The 17,573-nt window shown below is 40.2% G+C and overlaps 1 protein-coding gene across 4 annotated transcripts in view; it reads left to right on the top strand.

Moving 5' to 3' along the window:
• Positions 1–16,793, top strand: part of CLCF1 (cardiotrophin like cytokine factor 1) — a 227,368-nt gene extending 210,575 nt beyond the window's left edge. For all 4 annotated transcript variants that reach the window (XM_056531131.1, XM_056531132.1, XM_056531133.1 and 1 more), the window contains one exon: positions 15,127–16,793. In XM_056531131.1, the coding sequence (XP_056387106.1) occupies positions 15,127–15,621 (495 nt within the window). In that variant the 3' untranslated portion in view covers positions 15,622–16,793. The remainder of the gene's footprint in view (positions 1–15,126) is intronic.
• The last annotated feature ends 780 nt before the right edge of the window (positions 16,794–17,573 follow it).

Here is a 17,573-nt window from a genome sequence, read left to right as displayed (position 1 = left end):
GTAATAGGGGTGTAGTGGGCATTTGGTCACAGGTGTCTAACAAATTTTTGTAACACAGAACCGTAAAAATGAAAAATTTCATTTTTTACACTAACATGTTGGTGTAGCCCCAAAGTTTTCATTTTTACAATTGGTAAAATGAGAATAATGTCATGACCGGGAGAGGAAAGGGTGAGTGATCCCTAAGCTGTCCCTAGAGACACTCTCCCTGGCTACTTGTAGCTGGTCCCTTCCTGCGCTAAAGTGCAGTGGGTGTGAAGGTACACAAATAATACAGAACATAGTCGGGGACAGGTCAGAAACGTAATGGGAATACAGATAACAAGCAGATAAACCAGGCAGGATATAACATACTAACAAACAGTTCAGAAACTGAAAGCAAGATAAAAGGTAGAAATGAATAAATGGACAAGACTAGATATGGAATAAGTTTACAGCAAAAAAACAGGAGATTCAGGGGATGAACAAATGAACTGAATGTCAAACACTAAACAGGTCAGGAAACATAGAACACAGTTTACACTGGAACGGGGCACACTCCACCGTGTGATCAGGGTACTGACCTAGAAGGAAACAGAATTATAATACACGGAACACTAGACTGAGTCAGAACAGACTCCAGAGACTAAATACAAGAACAAGACTCACAGTGTGAACACAGAGTAAGATAACAAGGTTAAAGCAGAACGGGCATACTAAACCCAAAAGATGTACAGGCTACCGAAACTATGGTTAAAACACAGATATTAACATAGCAAAGGTGAATCATAAAACAGACATAGTCAGAGTAAGAACTACTCACCAGCCCAGAGTTCAGGCAGAGGTGGGGTTTTAAAACCACACCCAAGCTGTAATAGGCTAAGAGCATTAAAGGGGTAATCCAGCCCTAGACATCTTATCCCCTATCCAAAGCATAGGGTACAAGATGCCTGATCGCGGGGGTCCTGCTGCTGGGGACCCCCGCAATCTCTCCAGCAGCACCCACTTATGATCTGCCTCACGGAGCGAAGATCGTCTGATGACTTAAGATACAGGGGCCGGAGTTTCGTGACATCACGGCTCCACCTCTCGTGATGCTACGCCCCGCCCCCTCAATGCAAGTGTATGGGAGGGGGCCCCTGTGATCAGACATCTTATCTCCTATCCTTTGGATAGGGGATACGATGTCTAGGGCCGGAGTACACCTTTAACTATTCCCTAGCCAGGGAGAATAGCACAGAAAACTGCCCAGACACAAATCCAGTGTCTGAACAGACCCCAAAACAGTAAAATACAAAAACACAAAAACGGACATTACAAATAAACCCCACAAAATGTGTAACCCAATTTTTCTCAAGCACAGAAATACCCCATATGTGGACATGAAGTGCTTTGCGGGCGCATGACAGAGCTTAAAAGTGGGCTTTTGGAGAGTGCATTTGGCTGTAATGAATGTTTGAGGCTATGTCGTGTCAGAACAGTGGAAATCCCCCACAAATGACCCCATTTTGAAAACTACACCCCTCAAGGAGTGTAACAAGGGGTGCAGTAAGCATTTACACCCCACTGGCAACAGATTTATGGAACATTGGGTTGTGCATATAAAATATAACATTTTTCATTTTCAAAGAGCACTGTTCCAAAAATCAGACACCTGTCCTTGATTTTTATGGGTGGTGGGGGGGGGGGGGGACTGTGTGTTTATGTGCAATCTTTATTTTGTGCAAGTGTGTGTAGTATAGTGTTTTTACAGTATGTAACGTAGTAACATAGGCCCAGATTTATCAAACTGTGTGAGAGTAAAAATGGAGAGATTTTCCCCCAGCAGCCAATCACAGCTTAGGTTTCACATTACCAGAGTTTGTTAGCTGAGCTGTGATTGGCTGCTGTGGGAAAATCTCTCAATTTTTTCTCTCACACAGTTTGATAAATCTGGGCCATAGTTTGTAAGGTAGAAAAAGACAAGAGTCCATCAAGTTCAACCTAAAACCCTACTGTGTTGTGTACACACGGGTTTACAACAAGTTTACCGCAAGTTTGAACCACTGCGGAATTTCCAAAATCAAATTTGGAGCAGGAATCTTACTGTAAACCCGCCTGTGTGCTATAGCTGTTATAGCATAACTACTAACAGCGTAAGGTCATTCTGGGAGTTGTAGTTATGCAACAGCTGAAGGCACATAAGTGCAACTCCCAGCATGCCTTTTGACTGTCTGTGAAAGCTGGGAATTGTAGTGATGCAACAGCTTGAGGCACTTTGAGTCTGTGTTGTATAACTACAACTCCCTTCATGCACGGACAGTTGAAGGGCATGCTGGAAGTTGTAGTTATACAACAGATAGAGGCACACAACTACAATTCCCAGCATACCCTTGGCTGTCTGTGCATACTGGGAGTTGTAGTTATACAACAGTTAGAGGCACACAACTACAATTCCCAGCATACCCTTTAGCTGTCTGTGAATGCTGAGATTTGTAGTTATCCAACAGCTAGAGGGGAAAAAGTGCTACTAGCTGTTGCATAGCTACAACTCCCAGCATGCACAAACAGTCAAAAAGCATGTTGGGCATTGTAGTTATGCAACAGCTGGGTGCACATAATTACAAATCCCAGCATGCCGCTTGGCTGTCCCCCGCCTTTGTCCATCAGGGGCCCCGCTGCTGATGCACACTGACAGGCATCTACTCTCCCCCTCTGGAATAAAGGCAGAGCTGGTGTCATCAGTGACACCTCCCAGTAGGTGCCCTGATTGATATATATTAGCAGTCATCCCATTAAGATCACCACCATGCACAGGGCATACAGGTACAGCCTTTGACCTTAAAGGGGTACTCCCATGGGAAACTTTTTTTTTTTTTTTTTATAAACTGGTGCCAGAAAGTTAAACAGATTTGTAAATTACTTCTATTAAAAAATCTTAATCTTTCCAGTACTTTATAGGGTCTGTATACTACAGAGAAAATGGTTTTCTTTTTGGAACACAGAGCTCTCTGCTGACATCATGACCACAGTGCTCTCTGCTGACATCTCTGTCCATTTTAGGCATTGTCCAGAGCAGCATAGGTTTGCTATGGGGATTTTCTCCTACTCTGGACAGTTCTTAAAATGGACAGAGATGTCAGCAGAGAGCGCTGTTGTCATGATTTCAGCAGAGAGCTCTGTGTTCCAAAAAGAAAATAATTTCCTCTGTAGTATTCAGCAGCTAATAAGTACTGGAAGGATTAAGATTTTTTTAATAGAAGTAATTTACAAATCTGTTTAACTTTCTGTCACCAGTTGATAAAAAATAAAGTTTTCCACAGGAGTACCCCTTTAAGTACCAGGACACAAGGGCATACCTGTGTACCCTATGTCCTGAATGTGTTAAGCATAACAAAGTACAATTATCACAATAATACATGGCAAAAATGATATGTGGCAAACACATGGGTAGGGGAAAAACACAAAAAAAAAACATACACACAAAAAGCATTTATATTGCAGGACAGTCCAGGTGTCTAATTAGTAATTTTTCTTGTTTTACATCAGTAAAAGCCTCAGTAAAAGTTAAAACTGAGGAAGCATAGCTGACATCGAAACCAATCAGAACCAAAAGACTATAAACTGATTTTACTGATAAAAATTGTGTGTCTGGCTCAGATTTGTATTCTCTTGCTCTTCCTCTATATGCTGGCTGCTGATAGGAACATTCTGTCAGTGTTTCCTGTGTGAAGCTAAATGAGCTGCACAGCTGAAGGAGTCAAAAATTTTGGAAAATAGTGTGGAGATTTATCAAAACCTGTGCAGAGAAAAAGTTGACCAGTTGCCCATAGCAACCAGATTGTTTTTTTTAATTAATTTTCAGATGCCTTACAAAAAAAGAAAGAAGCAATCTGATTGGTTGTTATGGGAAACTGCACCACTCTTTCTCTACAAAGGTTTTATAAATCTCCTTATAAACGAGGAACGTAGAGGATGCAAAATACCCTTTGGAGAAGGCGCTGCTGGTGTTTTCTTGTAGATGAGAATGATCAGGCCAGAGAAGGATGTTTAAACCAGAGCTGGACCGATTTATTGAAAATAAAGCAGTAACAAACAATATAATGGATTTTGGGGGACAGCACCCCCTTCTTCTGATCAGTGTTCACTGATCTGAAGAAGGGGGTGCTGTCCCCCAAAATGCGTTATCTTGTTTGTTACTGCTTTATTTTCAATAAAATGGTCCAGCTTTGGTTTAAACATCCTTCTCTGGCCTGATCATTCTCATCTACACCAGACACCAGCAGTGCCTTCTCCAAAGGGTATTTTGCATCTATTCTCCTGCATCCCTCATATCAGGACGGGCCAGTCCTCTCCTGAACCCTGGGCTCAGGAGCTGCCTCCAGTGTTTGTGTTTGTAACCCTGGTTGTGGGTTGATATGCGAGTTTTCCACTCGCTCAAGGTGAGCACCCACTACCTACGGGCAACTTGTGCCCACCTGTGTGTTGTTTCGCATTGCCTCCTTTTTCTTGCGGTATCACACTAGGTGCCTCTTTGCCGGTCTCCACCTTTTCCTTTCTACTTATAAATGAGGAAGCAGGGACAGGTGATGAGAGAAGTTGGAGACAGTTCTGTGGACGCTTTAAAGGGGTACTTTAGTGGAAAACAATTTTTTTAACCCCTTAAAGACCAGGCCCATTTTGGCCTTAAAGGGGTAATCCACTGGCCAGTGTTCCGGGCTGCATTGGGAACATTTAGTTCTGAAGGCTGTGCACGCGCTGTGGGGGTTGGCCACTTCACCTCGTGCCATCAGGCCATGGGAGGGGGTGTGACGGCCACCACGCCCCCTACAATAGACTTGCATTGAGGTGGCCTGGCCTGACATCACGAGGGGGCATGGCCGACCCCCCGCAGTGTGCACAGCGTTCAGAACAAAATTTTCCCAATGCAGCCAGAACACTGGCCAGTGGAGTACCCCTTTAACCCCTTAAGGACTCAGGGTTTTTCCGTTTTTGCACTTTCGTTTTTTCCTCCTTACCTTTTAAAAATCATAACCCTTTCAATTTTCCACCTAAAAATCCATATTATGGCTTATTTTTTGCGTCGCCAATTCTACTTTGCAGTGACATTAGTCATTTTACCCAAAAATGCACAGCGAAACGGAAAAAAAAATCATTGTGCGACAAAATAAAAAAAAAACGCCATTTTGTAACTTTTGGGGGCTTTCGTTTCTACGCAGTGCATATTTCGGTAAAAATTACACCTTATCATTATTCTGTAGGTCCATACGGTTAAAATGATACCCTACTTATATAGGTTTGATTTTGTCGCATTTCTGGAAAAAATCATAACTACATGCAGGAAAATTTATACGTTTAAAAATGTCATCTTCTGACCCCTATAACTTTTTTATTTTTCCACGTATGGGGTGGTATGAGGACTCATTTTTTGCGCCGTGATCTGAAGTTTTTATCGGTATGATTTTTGTTTTGATCGGACTTTTTGATCACTTTTTATTCATTTTTTAATGATATAAAAAGTGACCAAAATACGCTTTTTTGGACTTTGGAATTTTTTTGCGCGTACGCCATTGACCGTACGGCTTAATTAATGATATATTTTTATAGTTCGGACATTTACGCACGCGGCGATACCACATATGTTCATTTTTTATTATTTTTACACTGTTTTATTTTTTTTATGGGAAAAGGGGGGTGATTCAAACTTTTATTAGGGAAGGGGTTAAATGACCTTTATTAACACTTTTTTTTTACATTTTTTTTGCAGTGTTATAGGTCCCATAGGGACCTATAACACTGCACACACTGATCTCTAATGCTAATCACTGGCGTGCATTAACACGCCTGTGATCAGCATTATCGGTGCTTGACTGCTCCTGCCTGGATCTCAGGCACGGAGCAGTCATTCGTCGATCGGACACCGGGGAGGCAGGTAAGAGCCCTCCCGGTGTCCGATCAGCTGTTCGGGACGCAGCGATTTCACCGCGGCGGTTCCGAACAGCCCGACTGAGCAGCCGGGTCACTTTCACTTTCACTTTAGAAGCGGCGGTCAGCTTTGACCGCCGCTTCTAAAGGGTTAATACCGCACATCGCCGCGATTGGCGATGTGTGGTATTAGCCGCGGGTCCCGGCCGTTGATTAGCGCCAGGACCGACGCGATATGATGCGGGATCGCGGCGCGATCCCGCTTCATATCGCGGGAGCCGGCGCAGGACGTAAATATACGTCCTGCGTCGTTAAGGGGTTAAGGACCAGGCCAATTTTATTTTTGCATTTTCTTTTCTCTTCTCTTCTTTTAAAAAAATCTTAATCCTTTCAGTACTTACCAGCTGCTGTATGCTCCACAGGAAGTTGTATTTCTTTCTGGAGTTCTTCTCCGTCTAACCATATTGCTCTCTGCTGACACCTCTTTCCATGTCAGGAACTGTCAAGAGTACAAGCAACTCCCCATAGCAAATCTCACCTGCTCTGGACAGTTCCTGATACGGACAGAGGTGTCAGCAGAGAGCACTGTGGTCAGACTGAAAAGTACTCCAGAAAAAAATACAACTTCCTGTTGAGCATACTGTCATGAACAGGGGGCAGGGAGAAGTGAGCCCTAAGCCTTCCCTAAAAACCACTCTAACTGCCTACTTGCCCATCCACCCTAAACAATGAACAGCTGGGTGCCGGTCCATTCCTGCACTAAAGTGCTGGGGTGTCAGAGTCAAACAAAACAAATCGGGACTGTACATGTGGGGTACACGGTCAGGAACATAAGTGGGAGTACTAATGAGCAACAAACAGATATATAAATACAAAGGAGGCAGGATATAGCATACTAACATACAGTTCAAGAACCAGGATCAAGAAAATGGCAGATATGATAATATGAACAAGACTAGATAGAAGGATAAGTTTACAGCAGACAAAACCAGGAGATGCAGGAAATGAACAGGTTAACTGAATGTGAGAACACTAAACAGGTCAGGAAATCAAGAGCGCTGTTCACACTGGACTCTGAACAAGGAACACAGTGGACACCCCAATCCAATCATGGAGGGACATCAATACTAAAGCCAAATAGGCTCCTAGCTAGTGAGCACGCTCCACAGTCTGAACAGGATACTAGCCTAGGAGGAAACAAAAATCCTAAATACAAGCAAACACAGGTACAGACACAAGATAGATGGATTAGCACAAGGCTCTGAACATGATTCAATCCTAGGAGATCCAGGATTCTATCCTAGGAGACGCAGGCAACACCAAGCATATGCAGAACGAACAATACAAGAATATTAAAACCTGACAAAGGTACCAAAACAAAGCAGGCTAAAATATAGATATTAGACAGGACAGATAAGCATGGTTAAAACACAGGATACATGTACTCAGACAGATATAGTGAACATAATGCAAACATGGTCAGAGTAACAGGTGGAATTACCACCCATGGGATCAGCTGAAGTGGGCCTATATCCACTTCCAGCCCTGAAGCCAAGAAGGTCAACTCTTCCCATCCCAGGGAGAACACAGAAACTGCTCAGACACAAACAATGTGTGGTAAGCTGTAGGGGTGTAGGGTTGCAGAGTAGTGATGCAGGGTGTAGCATTAACCCTTAATTGTCGTGATGCCAGGGTGCGGGCTTCCCACCCCCACCCGTCCCAGGAACGATAGGGAGGAATAAAGGATTGTCCACAGCAGAAGTTGTAGTAAACTGGAAATAACTTTACTGCAGATTTTATGCACATGCAGGTAACAAACAGTCTTTTACAGGAGGATGGGATACAGGCTCCTCACAGGTTGGCTGGGACTTTGTAGTGAAATAAGCTTTGATTTTGCTGTACACTGTTCCACTGAATTTAGGGGTAGGTTTAGATTCAGTAGTCACGTAGGATTGGTATGACTGGAGTTGGATTAACTCACAATTTTGATGGCTGCTGAAGTAGAGGCTTCAGGCCTTGTTTGTCTTGTAGCTGTAATCACAGATCTGCTTTCTCTGAGATCTCAAGGGAAAGAGAGCAAGAGCAAAAGAGAGTGATTATTGGATACAGCGCCCTTATATACTGAAGGGGCAGGATCAAAGTTTATTGGTTCCTAGACCTGTCAGCCCTGACCCAAAGCATTATGGGCATATCACATAACCCATCACATGACCCAAAGGTCCTTGAACCTTAGCCTAACACAATTATTAGCAGTCACATGACCTAAGGTCCTGTACATTATAACACTATGACAAAATAAATATAATATATATATATATATATATATATACATTTTTAAATAGCATTATGAGGCGACTAGGGGTTAACCCACCAGGAGAGCCCCGAAAGCATGGAGGAACTCTGACTTTGGGGACTTACGACAAAGGTATGGGACCAAGTCCATTATTGGGACACCACAAATGTCTGAACAGAACCCAAAGCAGAAAATAAAAAACACTGAAAAACTGATGTATGGGCACAGAAGGAGTACAGCCCTGGTCTCACCCACTCCCTCTGACCCTGCCTACTTACTTATCCGCAGTAAACAGCAGATCGACAACCACGGTGATGGTCCCTACCTAAATAAGTGCTGGGGGTCACCATCAACAAAATAAACTACAAAAAACAGACACAGGTGCGTCAGAATATCAGGAAGAATACAAACTAACAGAAATAAAGCTACACACCCAATAAGTCAAGGTCCACTAGCCGAGTCAATACCAGGAATTGTGAAAGGTGCCAAGCTGCAAATACAGAGAAGAGTCAGGAAGCCAAGCCAGAAATTCACAAATACCGGAAGATCAGGAATACAGATAATAAATGCTAGTTACTTGAGCAAGCTCTTTCACATGCAAGGACTGCAGGTTTATATAGCCAGCTACCCAGGTGAACTCAGTGGGGTCAGTTGACCAGCCCAGAAACTAGGCGTAACCACAGCAACCAGATAAACAAAAGACTCTAGAACAGATTAATCCCACTGGTTCTGACACTGTCATTACACATACAGCAGCTGATAAATACTGGAAGGATTAATATTTTAAATAGAAGTAATATACAAATCTGTTAAACTTTTTGGCACCAGTCGATTTAAAAAAAAATAATAATTCTACCGGAATACCCCTTTAACATCAGCGGGGGAGGACAGTACAGGAGGGCTGTCTGAACAACTAGGGGAGTGGAGAGAGCATGCTAGCAAATGCATATACATTGCATAATAGGAAGAGTTTTGTGTGACTTTGAATGTTCTTGGTAAAACAAGAAAATACTTATTGGACATTTGGACTGCCCTGCATGCATTGTATGTGTTTTCTTTCTTTTTTTTTTTTCTTTCTTTCCCTAATCATGTGCTTTTTTTTTTTTTTTTTTTTGCACCATATTATGGTTGTTATTGCACTTTATAATGTTTAACCTGTTAAGGGCGCAGGGCATACACATACTCCCTTGCATCCCCATCCTTAAGGATGCAGGACGTACCTGTATGCCCTGGTACTGTTACCAAGGTTTAAAGCGTGCTCATGAGTTTAGCATGCTCCAAACCTGGTGGGTCCCGACTGCTATCAGAAGCCAGGACCTGGGGTTAATGCCGGGCATCACAGATCGGGCCGATGCCTGGCATTAACCCTTTAGACACCGCAATCAAAGTTGATCACAGCGTCTTAAATGAAAATGAAACCATCCCGGCAGCTCTGCAGTGCTGATCAGCTGAGAGGACGGCGGGAGGGCCCTTACCTACCTCCTCACTGTCCGATTGGTCCTCTGCTGCTTCCAGCCATACAGGCTGGAGCAACAGAGCACCGAGAACACTGATCAATGCTATGGCATAGCATTGAACAGTATATGCAATCAAAATATTGCATGGTATAGCCCCTATGGGAACTAAAAAAAAAATGTAATAAGTGGAAAAAAAAAGTTAATAAATGTGAATAAGTCCCTCCCCTAATAAAAGTTTAAATCACCACCCATTTCACATTTTATTAACTAAAATAATGTAATAAAAAAAAAAAATCATATGTGGTACCACCGCATGTAAATGTCCGAACTATTAAAACATAAGGTTAGCTAAACAACACGGTCAATGACGTACACATAAAAAAAAACCAAAATTGTGCATTTTTGGTCACTTAATATACCATAATTTTTTTTTTTTATAAAAAGCAATCAAAAAGTTGCAACAAACCAAAAATGGTAGTGATAAAAACTACAGACCACGGTGAAAAAAATTAGTCCTCATATAGCCCCGTATGCGGAAAAATAAACAAGTTATAGGGGTCAGAAGATAACAATTTTAGACCCTTAAGGACCAGGGTTTTTTCCGTTTTTGCATTTTCGTTTTTTGCTCCTTGCCTTTTAAAAATCATAACTCTTTCAATTTTGCACCTAAAAATCCATATGATTGCTTATTTTTTGCGCCACCAATTCTACTTTGTAATGATGTAAGTCATTTTGCCCAAAAATCTACGGTGAAATGGAAAAAAAAATCATTGTGCGACAAAATGAAAAAAAAATAAACGCCGTTTTGTAATTTGTGGGGGCTTCCGTTTCTACGTAGTAAATTTTTCGGTAAAAATGACACCTTATCTTTATTCTGTAGGTCCATACAATTAAAATGATACCCTACTTATATAGGTTTGATTTTGTCGTACTTCTGGAAAAAATCATAACTACATGCAGGAAAATTAATACGTTTAAAATTGTCATCTTCTGACCCCTATAACTTTTTTATTTTTCCGTGTATGGGGCAGTATGAGGGCTAATTTTTTGCACCGTGATATGACGTTTTTAACGTTAACATTTTTGCATTGATAGGACTTATTGATCGCTTTTTATTCATTTTTAAATGATATAAAAAGTGACCAAAAATGCACTATTTTGGACTTTGGAATTATTTTGCTCCCACGCCATTGACCGAGCGGTTTAATTAATTATATATTTTTATAATTCGGACATTTCCGCACCCGGTGATACCATATATGTTTATTTTTATTTACACTGTGTTTTTTTTTATGGGAAAAGGGGGGTGATTCAAACTTTTAATAGGGGAGGGGTTAAATGATATTCATTCACTTTTTTTTTCACTTTTTTTTTGCAGTGTTATAGCTCCCATAGGGACCTATAACACTGCACACACTGATCTTTATCATTGATCACTGGTTTCTCTTAGGAAACCAGTGATCGATGATTCTGCCGCATGACTGCTCATGCCTGGATCTCAGGCACTGAGCAGTCATTCGGCGATCGGACAGCGAGGAGGCAGGAAGGGGTCCTCCCGCTGTCCTGTAATTTGTTCGGGATGCCGCGATTTTGCTGCGGCTATCCCGAACAGCCCACTGAGTTAACTGCCATGGTTTCACTTTCGCTTTTAGCCGTGCGGCTAAAGCGCGCGGCTAAAGGGTTAATAGCTTGCGGTGCTGCGATCGGCGCTGCGCGCTATTAGCGGCGGGTCCTGGCTTCACTATGACGCCGGGCCCGCCGTGATATGATGCAGGGTTACCGTGTAACCCCGCGTTATATCACGGGAGCAGGACCAAGGACGTACAGGTACGTCCTTGGTCCTTAAGGGGTTAAACATACTAAATTTGGTGCATGTAGTTATATATATATATGTAGTATTATATGTAGTAAAAGAAAAGAAAACCTACACAAATTGGGTATCCTTGTAACCGCATGAGCCTACAGCGTAAAGATAAGGTGTAATTTTTATGAAAAGTGCACTCCATAAAAACAGAAGCCCTAAAAAGTTACAACATTGCGTTTTTTTATTGCACCCCACAAATACGTATTTTTTCGCCCAGATTATGGTAAAAAATAAGTGATGTAATTACAAAGTACAATTAGTGACGCAAAAAAACAAGACCCTTATATGGGTCTGTTGGTGCAAAATTGAAAGCGTTAGGATTACTTGAGGGGTTATATGAGTCCTTAAGGGGTTAAGGATAGAAGAAACTGGAAGCTTGATATCGCACTGCTGTAGTAATTGAGGAGTATATTCAGTTAGGTTTAACCATTTATTGGTACACACACAACGTGTTTCAGGGAATGAATATCCCTTTCATCAAGGCGTTATCTCCAGTAAAAGAACATAGCAGTATTTAACAGATAATCCAGTGACGTATACAAGAAATGATGTTTTCCACAAAGGAGACGTTTTCCACAAATAAAGAACATTCTACACAAGATATTAGAAAAAAACATAGTAAATAAATGAATGAGCGCCCTACATAAATAAATACAAAGGCAATCCAAGTATGAAGCAGATTTGTAGAGAATTTAAAAATCAATACAACATCATCATCTCACATGTTAAAAACATGTAAGAAATATAACAGTTATAATAAATAAACAAATCACCTTACATATATGTGCAAATATATAAAAAAAATACATAATATACCTAATATATATAATAAATACATATACAAATATATATATATATATACATATAAATACACATAAAACATTTTTTTAATACATGCACATATATATTTATATATATATATATATATATATATATATATATGTGGCAATTAATCTGTTCTCTCTATGCATTCATTTAACCCTTCGGGCCAATCGTATTCAGTCTAAAAATCCAATATGACTCCCTATTAATAAGTTGCTGATATCGATTGGGACAATTTTCATTTATAGATTCCACTGCACACACCGACAATTGCTCACTATCGCAGCCATGCGAGAGGGCAATATGCCAGGAGACTGTTTCATGAATTTGTTGGAAATATTAGACCGATGTTTGTTCATTCTTGAACGTAAATTTTGTACAGTATGGCCAATGTACTGGATTTCACAATGACATGTGAGTAAATAAATAACAAAAGAAGAACCGCAGTTGTTATGTTCCCCAATCTTAAAACTTTCACCAGTAGATCGAGAGCATATAAAATCAGTGCCAGATTTCGGGATCCACTTACAACATAGACATCTGGAGGTCCCGCTTCTGTAAGTGTCCAGTAATTTGTGTGATCCTGGTGTAGATTGCATATTTTAGATTTTATTATCTTTAGGGACAATTTTCAACCTACTTGGCGCTAGATGATTGCGGAGCATTTTTGCCCTACAAAAAGTTAAAACGGGTTGTCTGGGGAGAATTTTTTTAAAGAATAGGATCTGCAAGTAAAATGGGCATCTGTTTAGAAAGACCAGCTTTCATATATGCTGTGGTCAGGATTTTTTCGAATACCCTTTTTCCAGGAAACGGTCTGGAAGTATCTTGGATTGTTCAATAAAATCACGATCATCACTACAATTCTTACTGATTCTTTGATACTGGCCGTAAGGAACATTGCAGATCCATTTAGGATAGTGACAATTATTGAAATTAAATGGATCTGCAATGTTCCTTACAGCCAGTATCAAAGAATCAGAAAGAATTATAGTGATGATCGTGATTTGATTGAACAATCCAAGATACTTCAAGACATTTTCCTGGAAAAGGGGTATCCGAAAAAAATCCTGACCACAGCATATATATGAAAGCTGGTCTTTCTAAACAGATGGATTTAGTTTTAAAACCTCAGAAAAAGATTTTTTTTACAGAAAATTGCTGCTACCTCTGACGCCCATGGTGACAGTAATAAATGGAAATACAATTTCATCACTACTTACAATAATGTCCCAATGAAAATACGTAAGATTTTAAAGCAACATTGGCCCATTTTACTTGCAGATCCTATTCTTAAAAAAATTCTCCCCAGCCATTCTCCTTCAAAACAACCCGTTTTAACTTTTCGTAGGGCCAAAACGCTCCGCAATCATCTAGCGCCAAGTAGGTTGAAAATTGTCCCTAAAGATAATAAAATCAAAAATATGCAATCTACACCAGGATCACACAAATTACTGGGCACTTACAGATGCGGGACCTCCAGATGTCTGTGTTGTAAGTGGATCTCGAAATCTGGCACTGATTTTATATGCTCTCGATCTACTGGTGAAAGTTTTAAGATTGGGGAATATAACAATTGCGTTTCTTCTTTTGTTATTTATTAACTCACATGCCATTGTGGAATCCAGTACATTGGCCGTACTGTACAAAATTTACGTTCAAGAATGAACAAACATCGGTCTAATATTTCCAACAAATTCATGAAACAAAGTGTCTCCCGGCATATTGCCCTCTCGCATGGCTGCGATAGTGAGCAATTGTCGGTGTGTGTAGTGGAACCTATAAAATGAAAATTGTCCCAATCGATATCAGCAACTTATTAATAGGGAGTCATATTGGATTTTTAGACTGAATACAATTGGCCCGAAGGGTTAAATGAATGCATAGAGAGAACAGATTAATTGCCACTTCTATATCTATATATATATATGCATTTATAAAAAAAATTATAATAATTTAATGTGTATTTATCTATTTATATATTTTAATATGTATTTATTATATATATTATGTATATGATGTATTTTTTATATATTTGCACCTATGTAAGGTGATTTGTTTATTTATTATAACTGTTACATTTCTTACATGTTTTTAACATGTGAGATGATGATGTTGTATTGATTTTTAAATTCTCTACAAATCTGCTTCATACTTGATTGCCTTTATATTTATTTATGTAGGGCGCTCACTCATTCATTTACTATGTTTTTTTCTAATATCTTGTGTAGAATGTTCTTTGTTTGTGGAAAACGTCTCCTTTGTGGAAAAGATCATTTCCTGTATACGTCACTGTATTATCTGTTAAATACTGCTATGTTCTTTTACTGGAGATCACGCCTGATGAAAGGAATATTCATTCCCTGAAACGCGTTGTGTGTGTACCAATAAATGGTTAAAAATACCTGAATATACTCCTCAATTACTACAGCACTGCGATATCAAGCTTCCAGTTTCCTCTATCCTTGTATCCTGCTATGCACGCCGGTGATCCAGCGTGGGAAGCCACTGCAGCTGTTTGATTACTTCGTGCGAATTGTCAGTGTTGTGCCTGCAGACCGCACAACCATACCAGGTGAGCACGGTCCGTACTGGCTACCAGTTATACACTATCTCTGAGAATCTTCACATGGAAGCGCTCCTGTTTTTTTCTATATCCCTTAATGGGTTAAATCTCTGAAATTTGTGTTGTTAATTTAAATTCAATTATGTTAGAAGTACTTAGTAGTATATGTTCGGATGTGCTCCAGGGGATAATTTCTTATTTACATTTTATGATGTTTTTTTTTTTTTTTCTATTTCTTCAGCTAAATTATCTTGGCCCACCTTTCAACGATCCGGACTTCAACCCTCCACGTGCTATAGGACCAGAAACGATTCCTAGTGCCTCAGTGGACCTTCACATGTGGCGGAATCTGAATGACAGTCTGAGATTGGCAGAAAACCACCGGGCATACAGTGTTCTTCTTTGCTACTTACAATCTATTGATAGTCAAGTTGCAAGAACTGAACTACGGAGGAGCTTGGGTCGCTTCTGTACAAGCCTACAAGGTCTTGTTGTCAGCATTGCTGGGGTAATGTCTTCTCTTGGCTACAATCCCCCACCTGAACTTGCCACTTCTTCTCCTCATCCTCCAGGTTTAGGATTTGGGAAGAGTAATGACTTTCTACGCAAGATGGAGGACTTTTGGCTACTCAAGGAGCTGCAGATTTGGCTTTGGAGGTCAGCAAAGGACTTTAATCGATTAAAAAGGAAAGTACCAGGCGTTGTGTCATTTCGAATGGAATCTCGTGGCTTTTAAGATATGGGGTTGATGAAACACAAGTATATTATGAGCTTATGGTTTATTCAGTGACAATAGGGAAGTGCAAAAAATGCAGTCTCTGACAAGTCCATAAATATGGTCTTTGGGCATTTAGCTTCCCTGTCATGACCATGCACATATGTAACAGATGTAACATCTAAAAATAAAGAAAATGGGCAGAAGGTAAAGATGTTTAACAAAATGACAGTAGTTTAGCCCTGTCCCGATTAAGGAAAACAAAGAAGACAGATGGTGAATTCAAGCACCAGTGTACATTACTAGCTTATAGCTTAGATAGAGTTGGGAATTCCCAGTTTATTTTTTAAAATGTTTATTGTGGTGTTTTATTATGAAAGCCATGACCCAATATTACCTTGGCCTTTAAAGGGATTTTCCCTCAAACCACTCAAAGTTAGTCAAATCAGATGTGTACCACATACATACAGTATATGTAAAAAGGTACATATATGCTCTTTATAGTAAGTATAGTAACTTACATCCCGGTACATTTCTTCTTCATGGATGCAGTCACTTCCTGGTTTCCACACTTTCTCACAATCCCCTTTTTTGCATGCAGAGTAGAGAAATATGAGTAATATGCAGTTGAACTGGGCAACAAGGCAAAACCAAGAAGGCTCAAACAGTACATTCTAGAAAATGCCTATACATTGGAATTATATTTCATTTCACATAATGCATCAGTTTAGACATATTTGTATGGATCCCCCCCCCCCCCCCCAAAATAGAATTAACGATGGGGGAAAGGGTTGGGGAGCCATCCACTGTAGAGGTAGCTGGAGGGCTTATACCTGCTTCTGTCCCTTTTATGGCTCTGAAATTGATAGAGCCTGTCTGTAGAAGGCTCTATCAATAGAGCGTAGAATACACCGATCAATGCAATTCTATTGAACTGCATTCATATGTATGAGGAATATAATGATTCCTTCTAAAAGTCCCCTAAGAGAACTAGTCAAGTATAAAAAAAAAGTTTAATAAGAGGTTTAAAACGCGCACATGAACCCCATAGTAAAAGTTCAAATCATTCTTTTTCCAATTTTCCATATAAAAACATGTAAAAATAATAAAAATAAAATCTTCACATGGAGGAATGTACGGCGCACTCACACAGTAAGTTGATAGCAGCTAGATGTCTCACTTCACGTCCATTCTGTGAAAGAGCAGGGAAGCGGAAAATTGGAGTGGGGGAATTCAGGCGCTGGGTCATGGCCGTATCACACCGTTAGGTGCTTTGTCAGGGCCGGATGAAGCCCCTAACTGTGTGATATGGCCGTGGCCCGACGCCTGAATTCCCCTGATTCCATCTTCCGCCTCCCTGCTCCTTCACCAAATGGATGTGAAGTGGGACATCTAGCTGCTATCAATTTACCAGGTGAGTGCTCCGTACATTCCTCCATGTGAACATATAGTTTTTTTGCTGTTTCATGCGTGTAGCACAACCAGCAGCTTTGACATACACCCCATGCACGCACCGACTAGCGCATTTATAGGGAAGATTAGTACGGAAGATATAGTGACAGAGCCGGATTCTGTTTTCTATTGCGACTACATAATAAAAATTAACATATTTGGTATCGCCACATGCGTAATTGTCTAAACTATGAAAATATATCATTATTTATTCCATACGGTAAGGATGTATACATAATAAAATAAAAAAACACAGATTTTCAAACTCTTTAACACGTCATATCCCAGAAAAAATAAATTAAAAAACAAAATGTCTGATCAATACCGCAATGATAACGATAAAAACAAGAGATTACAGAGCAAAAATTAGCTCTCATACATCCTGGTATATGAAAAAATTTAAAAACAAGTTATAGGGGTCAGAAAAAGGAAACTAAACAAATTTGGTATTGCTGTTATTGAACCGACCCAAAGTATGAAAATAACATGTTAGTTTGGCCACATAATGAACAGCATAACAC

The sequence above is a fragment of the Hyla sarda genome, chromosome 7 (genome assembly GCF_029499605.1).
Source record: "Hyla sarda isolate aHylSar1 chromosome 7, aHylSar1.hap1, whole genome shotgun sequence".
NCBI classification, from domain to species: domain Eukaryota; kingdom Metazoa; phylum Chordata; class Amphibia; order Anura; family Hylidae; genus Hyla; species Hyla sarda.
The sequence above is the reverse complement of the archived record's forward strand: the minus strand, read 5'-3'. Positions and strand labels throughout refer to the sequence as shown.